General features: G+C 44.3%; 2 protein-coding genes across 2 annotated transcripts in view; one reads left to right on the top strand and one right to left on the bottom strand.

The window, feature by feature from the left end:
• Window positions 1-3,842, top strand: part of T265_06693 (hypothetical protein) — a gene marked incomplete at both ends in the record, with an annotated part of 23,047 nt that extends 19,205 nt beyond the window's left edge. Inside the window, 2 exons of the mRNA XM_009172027.1 lie at window positions 622-781; window positions 3,070-3,842. Coding sequence (XP_009170291.1) covers window positions 622-781; window positions 3,070-3,318 — 409 coding nt within the window. The remainder of the gene's footprint in view (window positions 1-621; window positions 782-3,069) is intronic.
• The window catches only part of T265_06692 (hypothetical protein), a gene marked incomplete at both ends in the record, with an annotated part of 18,741 nt that overhangs the window by 8,326 nt on the left and 2,057 nt on the right, over window positions 1-8,358 (bottom strand). Inside the window, one exon of the mRNA XM_009172026.1 lies at window positions 3,242-3,402. Coding sequence (XP_009170290.1) covers window positions 3,242-3,402 — 161 coding nt within the window. The remainder of the gene's footprint in view (window positions 1-3,241; window positions 3,403-8,358) is intronic.

Here is an 8,358-nt window from a genome sequence, read left to right as displayed (position 1 = left end):
ATATATATAGTATAAATTCGGACTGTTTTTGAGAAAATCCGAAACCTGAACGGTATGCAAACTCGCTCTAATCGAACTGTCCCTTGGACTCCGCTCTTTTGAGGCCGTCAAACCCCTCTGTCAGATATTTGGTGACCTAACTTCGTTGTTCAACATCACTTGCTGTCACTCCTAAGCTGGTCAAGAAAGACGATGACGACTATGTCATGTTTGCCGTCATATGTCGGCAGTCAGAGAACCAGTTAAAATTTTGTGTCCGGTCTCCAGTCGTCCCAAGGCGCATAAATCGTAACTGGGATGCTGAGCTTCATCGTCGAATGTCAACGCTTTGTCAATATGAAGCTGGATGTGGTTATGGTCGGCCGGTCTGCTGCCGTTTTCAGTAGTTTTCTCATACGCTTAACCATTTATCCTTGCTAAAAAAACAACTTTTATACAATCTGTAAGTCTAGTCAGGCTTCTTTCTTGGTGATCTACCTTTTAACTCTTACATTTGGTGTAATTTAAAGATAGGTGGCAATCATCATGTTCATAGATTCATCGACAGGGCATGTTTGTTTGTTTTGAGAGGAATTCCTGTTATAAGCGACACTCATTTATCAGCCTCCACTCTCTCCATAGATTGACCTTCGTATGGATCGCTGCCGGTGTGGCAATAGCCGCCGTTGTCTGGTTGATATGTTGTTGTAAAAGGCAGCGAGGTGCAACGAAAATGCAGAAACATTGGGCCTTTCACGAACGTATCTCCCCGATAGCAGTAGTCCAACCTCATCCGAACGATGTAAGTCACTTATTTATCGATCACCTGCGTCCGAAGTAATGTGTATCATGCAGGGCGTCAGCTGATCAGTTGGTGCACACGTTATCCTGTATCACATTGCTAGATAGCTTGGTCGTTTTCCAGCTAACCAGACATCGTATAAAACAATGATTACAGAATGCATAGCGCAGAAAAACTTGCTTGTTCCAAATCCGGTGTCACTGAAACTGAATGGAATTCCACGCTCTATTGATTGGTTGTCGAGCCTAAAAAGCTGTGAGGTCCAGAAAGTTGTGTACGCATTACAAGAAACTAGACCGACTGATTTGAGAACGATGACTTAGACAAGCAAAAACGGAGATTAAAATCGTCTAATGAGGACCAGCTGAATTGAAAGTCCCTAGCTTTCGAACAATAAATTCATCTTTTTTGGAGAACATTACTTTGTCGCTACTGTTTCAATGGCAGCCATTTCGTTCCTCTGTTACTTCTACCACACTCTCAAGTCATATCAGTACTCGCTCCTCTGTTTTTAAGGTTTGGCTTCAGGGTTTTTGAGCCGTGTATTTTGGCTCTACATATGTAGTCGCGCGATTCATGGGGTTTGTTCACACCACTCTGTGAGCGGTCCTTCTTCTGTCATGGTGCAGTCATTCTGGTCTGTCCACACAAAAACTTAAAAACACCGGACTGGATTTTCGCTCTTATTATAACCCATCAGCATTATAGCCATCCTGGCTGGTTTGAGTATGATGTGACCAGATTCAGCAAGAAAATAAATTGCGTTCCAACGCATGACTCGAGTACCGCGCTCGCTCCCCAGGACGGTTTGAGATTGCCACTCCATAGTCTCCACCGTACAGTCACGTGAGCTGGCGGTGCATTGCATATAGCTAATGTCAACGATATTTTTACGCAACCAACGCCACCCTGGAATTTGGATAGGAGTCGCATTCGGTCCTTTGGGCGTGGAGGCGCAAGAAAGCCTCAAAACTGAAAGTCAGCGTTTAGTCGGAAGTCGACGCACTTTTATGGCTAATGCGGCGCATGGCAACGTTCACCAAGGTGACGTAACTCTGGCAAAACAAGAACCGCTTTGGAATTTTACAAAGCACTGCTGTGATTTACAGCGTATTTACATTCTTTGCTTTTTCTATTCATCATTCCCCGGTGTATGGAAGAATTCTGACAAGTTGACGACGTCCCACGCTAAACCCGAATCCCAGCTAGCAGTACTACTAGCAGTCCCAATTGGATCGTATCGCCCACATTGACTAAAATCGCTCTCATGTAACATTGGAGTACTTGCTCACTCAGGGCCGTTCTAAAGAATCTGAAGACCATTTTTTAACAATATAGATAGCTACTAGTTACATGGGTATGAAGTAAAGTCGTAAATCCCACTTCAAAAGTTTTAGTACGCCTGATGCGAATATACATAGGTGCCGAGGACGGCATTCGAATTCACGAGTTTTGAACAGTTCCCTACCTGCACAACTTCTTACCGATAAAAATAACAGGATCACTTGTTTAAAAGGTCTGATTTCCGTTCAGTCGCGTTACTGTACAGCCTTAACTGGAACTGCTGAAACGTGTCAAATGACCCCATAGGTTCTATCTCAGTTATCGGGGTTCGGCATGTACGTAAACACCGACTGAATAAGTGACGTTTTAAAGTTCCTCCACGATATTCTGAATTTCTCTTCGCTAATGACAGCGGCAGACTGAAACAAATCAACGTTAGGAGGCGAGTGGTCGCGATTAGTGGCTCCTAGTTTGTTCATTAAATGGGATAATGTTGTTGCAAACATATTACCATCAATCTGAGTAATGCTCACAGCGTTGTCAATGTCTTTTTGGTCAGTTCTGAAACGCAATAAAATTGCCGAGCTCGCAAATAAAACTCAAACGTGTATACAACTGGAATCAGTAAAACTCATCTCGGCCGAAAATGCAGTTAGAAGATGCCAGCTCCCTCATCAAACGACGAAAAGACTTTTCTCAATATGCGGAGTTTTCGGACTGTTCCTAGCTAGCCCCATTATGAGCTATGGATGAGATCTTGTGAAAACAATTAAGCATTCTGGTACCTTTGCCAGAAACGGGAGGACTTTTCGAAGTATACAGGGCTTTTGTAATGGGCGCTATGTTTCATCTCGGGAACAAATTATCTCGAGTGAGTATTTTCTAGCATTAGTAGATAGGTGTTGCGGCATATGTTTAATGGTTGCACGATACTAACTCATTACTAATTAGCAGCAACCTTTTCGAAAATCACACTACTCTCATTTGTTTCGCATCCAACGAAGTTTGAAGAACCCTCTGCTCCGACTGCATTCGCAAGTGCCAGCGAAGAGTCTCGGTCACTTGTGCCCCGTCCCACAACACCCACGCGTCCTCCCATCGGATTCGGCCCGGCCGAGGGGAGTCCGCTCAACTTGTTTGAAGGAGGACCATCAGCGCCACCGGATCCTGACTTACCACCGCCTCCTTATCCTGGATACGATCGCCCTCCGCCCTATCCCCTAGTGTCTCATCAATGTGAGCCACATATTTAGCTTGCTGGGCGGCTTGACGTGTTGGAAAGCTCAGCGTTCTGCGTATTTTATCAAAACAACCATGCTGCCAATCTGATTCATGTTCTGTGCTATTCAAAACCAAAGAAATTCTTGCCCACCTTCCAGTATGCCATTGAAATCAGTCCTCTTATCCTCCTTTATCTAGTTTGTGAGTCCTGTGTATCGTTCTCTTTCGTAATCTCACGTGTAAGTTGGCAAATTTTACCCTGCTAACCAGAGGAAAGACAACACAACAACCTGAAGTTCGTGTGATTTTTTTGCACCAGATACACAAGCTACATATTTTCCAACATTTTCTTGTTTATATATCTGGTTTCACAGGCCTTATCTTATAGTTCTTTTTTAATCAGAGCATTGTATATGCATTTCACTTCAGATTATCCAATGTGCTTCATCATTGTTTTTTTCCAATGACAATTTTTATAACATTGCTTTCCGCTTGTTTCACCGTTGTGATTTCACTTAATTTGTTACTCTGGGCCGAATTTTCGTAATGATTTTACATTCCTTATAACTTGTTTTTGTTAATGACTCTCACCTCGTAGGCCTAGCACTTAGGTCTCATGACTCCGTTCGTCATGCACCGGTTTTGAGCGCAACATGGCGCCGATATCCTCAGATATCTCCAAATCAATCTTCAAACCTCGACACCCAGTCTGGGAAAAAGGAGTCTGTCCCAGACATCTGGGAAGAATCGGTGATAGTGCCCTTGTTCCAAAAAAGGGGTGCCTAGTGAGTGTGGTAACCACAGGGGGATCAGCTTGACACCGGTCGTAACGAGGCTGTTGGCGTCAATTGTGTCTCGTCGCCTTACGGTGGCTCGTGAGATAGTGACCCGAGAGCAGCAAGCGGGATTCCGGACTCGTAGGGGTTTCGTTGACCAAATCTTCACACTGCGTCAGGTACTAGAATAACGCCATACGCATAAGCTACCCACAATTCTAATATTCCTCGACTTACAAGACGCATTCGCCTCGGTTGATCGGTCTGATCTTCTTGAGACACTTGCACACCGAGGAGTGCCCCGGAAGTTGGTAAACATAATACGTCCTTTGTGTTCTCAGACTTCCTGACGTGTAAGAGTATACGGAGAACTCTCCAAAGGCTTCCGTACACAAAGCATTGTCTGTCAGGGATGATCACTCCATTCCTTTCCAACTTCGTGATCGATGAAATATGAGACGAACGCTGGAGAGTCTCCAAAAACCCTGGTGTTCAAATAGCCTGTGAAGAAAACCTTGTCGGTCTGGAGTACGCAGGGGATGTCGTTCTCATCTTCGAAGAGGAGGAGAAGGCGCAGGTGTTTTTGGGTGAATTGACCGAAGTCATCCCGTCCTTTGGCATGCATTTTGCACCCACAAAGTGTAAAGTCATGCTCGTGGACGTGCAGTCACTGAACGCGCCATTTACAATCCAGAGAGATGTACCGGAAGTTGTGAAGCGTTTTACGTATCTTGGAATTTGTATTAGTTCTGATTGTAGTGTGACAGATGAGGTGAATGCATGGATCTGCAAGGTCCGGGTCGCGTTTGCTAATTGGAGGCACCTATGGCGTCAGAGTGGTATGTCCTTGAATCGCAAGAGGCTACATTGCGGGCCGTTTTGTTGTATAGATGTGACACTTGGCCTGTTCGAGCAGCGGAGCTGAGGCGTCCTCAGGTTTTCGACAATCGTTGTCTCAGAACCATAGCTCGTGTGGGTTCGTGTCGGCATACCCGTAACAAGCTAATTAGGAACGTCCTCAGCGGTGCCGCTCATCAGTCATCTCCCAGGGGAAGCTAAACATTTGACGCACAGGAACGTACTGCTAGGTTTCTTCAAAGGTATACATGAGCGGGCGAGGTACCCAGGCCATCTGTGATCCGGAAAGCTTAGAATATGAGCCCAGTTGCCTTGAATGGACTCATTCAACCTGTTCGTGTCCAGCCGACAATCACATCTGGAAAAACGCAGAAAAAACACTTTCTGATGTTATCTGGTAAAGAATTTTGGCCTAAAATGCCCTTCCTCCAACTGCAAAAGGAGCACCCTCCCGGACTTGTTAAGAATCGCCGGGACCGAAAGCATCATCCGCAATAATGAAAGCAGATTATTAGTCACATATTCAGTTTTGGTGGACACTTCCATAGGTAGTTGTAGTTGTCGTACGTTGTAAGGACCTCCTTGAATTTACCTGCCACAACCCGCCGGAAATCGTACGATTTGGTTCCGTATTACTCCGGAGCATTGTGGGTGCCCATCCCCTCTACGGTCAGCCTCCGGTACACACGTAGTACAAAGACTTATTAACCCCATATTGTCGAAAATAAGGACGTGACTGATAAATTATTTGTCCTCTAAAGTAAAAACCAGACGGCGTAAAACCGGTGCTTCACTTGTATGTGCATACCAGTTTACGACATCAAGAGCGACAACAGATTCTCATATTACAACGTACTCTAAACGCATTCAACAAAAATTCCACCCAGGTGAATAGTTGAATGACGTTTGTTTGGGTTGCCCTTGTCGGATTTGACATATTGGTTGAGCGAGTTCAGCGAAATTCAGAATGGAGCTTTTTTCGGGAAGATTGCTCAGCGTTTGGTCTTATTATTAGGAACAATGTTTCTTGCAATGGTGATGCAAGTGTGCACGTCTTTGGATGATTCCAATCCTCGAAATTTACAACTAGTCAGCAGGTAACACGTCAGTTTGAGATATCTGCATGGAAATTGCCGGCGCACATTATTTTACCAATTGAAGATAGTGACTGTCTTTGGCTGAACTGTGCCATAAATCGCAACGACCGCCGGAAAATAAGGCGAGCCAGTGTTCTTTCATACGTTGTTGTTTACCTCGGCTACTTGTCGTGAATGCCGGGTCAGTTCTTATGTGCGATCCTGGTTATGAGGCCACAACTATTCGTAACTGTATTCGGTTCCTCATGCACGTATGCGTTATGTCTGACGTGCCTTCGCCTGAAGATCACAAATTCACGTTTATACTTATTGCACGCACCGTTACAGGTTCCAGTTCTCCATTTTTGCGGACCACTTTCACTCCACGTAGATTCTGAAAGGCAAAATATATACTCAATTACGTCTCGTGTATATCTTTAGTAACAGTACCGAAAAAGTAATACTTTAATAAAGTTTGATGCCAGAGATAGTACATGAGGCTCGCGAACGACCGATGCAACCGCGAGCGAAATCAAAGCACGTGACCACGCTTGTATTCTGTGAAATTGTACAAGTGCTCGTTTTTGTAGTTTTTCGTATTCAAACAAAAAACGATTGTGCAATTGACGAAATACGCAGTGTTATAATGGAAGCAAAATAAAAGTACAAAACGCCACAGCTGGAGGGTGTTCTCAGCTCCATTTGGTTGCAGATCCAATTTACAACGCTTCGTGCTTAGAGACTCCGACATCGAATATCCCTCAGTAATGTATTACCTACATACTCTAGGAGAGCATCTCACGCTCTGGAGGTTTCCCCGGCCGCAATATCAATATGAAGGACAGCTCCCTTACGAGCCGATGGCCGCCCAAAATATTCCAGCTGAAAGTAGAATAAAGTATTCGTTCAAATAATGAATAATTTATTGCCTGAGCTGAATCGTAGCCAGCGAGTAACTTGAAAACTTCTTGGTGACATCGTCATAATCAGTGAGATTTCTGCCCTCACTGCAATTTCAGGAGTATAAGGGGATCCTTTAATCAACACTCACAGATTTGGTGATATTAGGACTTTCAGTGAGGACTTTGCTGCTCCAAATGATCTATTGTTGATCAGGCTTACTTGAGCGGAATAGGAGGAACACTGTGGCTTTTTGTACCTTTATTTTACTTCCATTATAACACCACATATTTCATCAATTGCACAATCGGTTTTTGTTTAAATACGAAAAACTACAAAAACGCGCACTTGTACAATTTCACAGAATACAAGCGTGGTCACGTGCTTCGACTCTCTCTTCTGATGTCGCTCGCGCTTGCAGCGGCCATTCGCGAGTCTCATGTACTAACTCTGGTACCAAAACATTTCAGACATCTTCGGAATCTATCATATGTGGGAACTGTTCAGAAGAAGACCTCTGGACCAACATGATTGGATCATTGTTTATTCGCTGATCTGGGCCAACGACGAACTATTTTAAAGGGAACAATTGTTAGTGAGTCTGTTCCGTCTGATCTCTTTATTTTTGTATGCCCAACCTAGCGTAATCATTTTTATTTCTTGGCCACACACTCCTGGTAAACTAACTTATTGGGTAGCCAGACCACTACAACACTCAGATGCTGCTGTCGAGTTCATGTTTGAAGTTACAAGTGGCAACCAGTTGTCAACATAATCTGCGAGTACGGACCAGTCGAACGATTCGGAACTCGCCTCATCCATATTGTTTCGGCGGGCAGTCAGAACACCTCACCAGAACCGGATTTCAAAACGTATACAACTCAGGCAGTTGCCACTTCGGTCAAGTGCCGCCTTGAGCTCACGTTCACCCTTTCAGCATTCTCGGTTTTTGGTGTGGATGTCGTCCTAGTCCAATTCGCGGTACGGGACGGAAACAACCATAAAAGCATACTGAAACTAGCCACACCTACTATCCACAGAGGACGGAGAAACTGCATCAGAGGACACTTTTACAGACGGAAAATACACGGGAAACCGTAGCAAACACCAAAAGTGCACTGGGTTCCGTTACCAGAATGTAGAGCACAGCTCACGTTGTTACATACTCCAACAGAAGATCAGAGTACAAAAATGGACGAAGGCTGGAAGATCCTTTACTCACTACTGACATCCAAGAAACCGATCAAATAGGACGAACTCTCTCAAAACAAGAAGATAAATGTTGTCAAACTGAGCTGCGTGTAGCTGGCTAGGACCTTATCAGAGTGTTCGGATAAATTAACAAGCAAAGTAACCAATACAAAATGACAAAATCACAATGGGAAAAGAATGAGTAGTCAAATGAGGACTCACGAATGTGTAGATCCAAATGCAGTAGCCGGCTGTGAAAGGAAATATTCAC

The sequence above is a fragment of the Opisthorchis viverrini genome, assembly GCF_000715545.1.
Source record: "Opisthorchis viverrini unplaced genomic scaffold opera_v5_143, whole genome shotgun sequence".
Classification (NCBI taxonomy): domain Eukaryota; kingdom Metazoa; phylum Platyhelminthes; class Trematoda; order Opisthorchiida; family Opisthorchiidae; genus Opisthorchis; species Opisthorchis viverrini.
The sequence above is the reverse complement of the archived record's forward strand: the minus strand, read 5'-3'. Positions and strand labels throughout refer to the sequence as shown.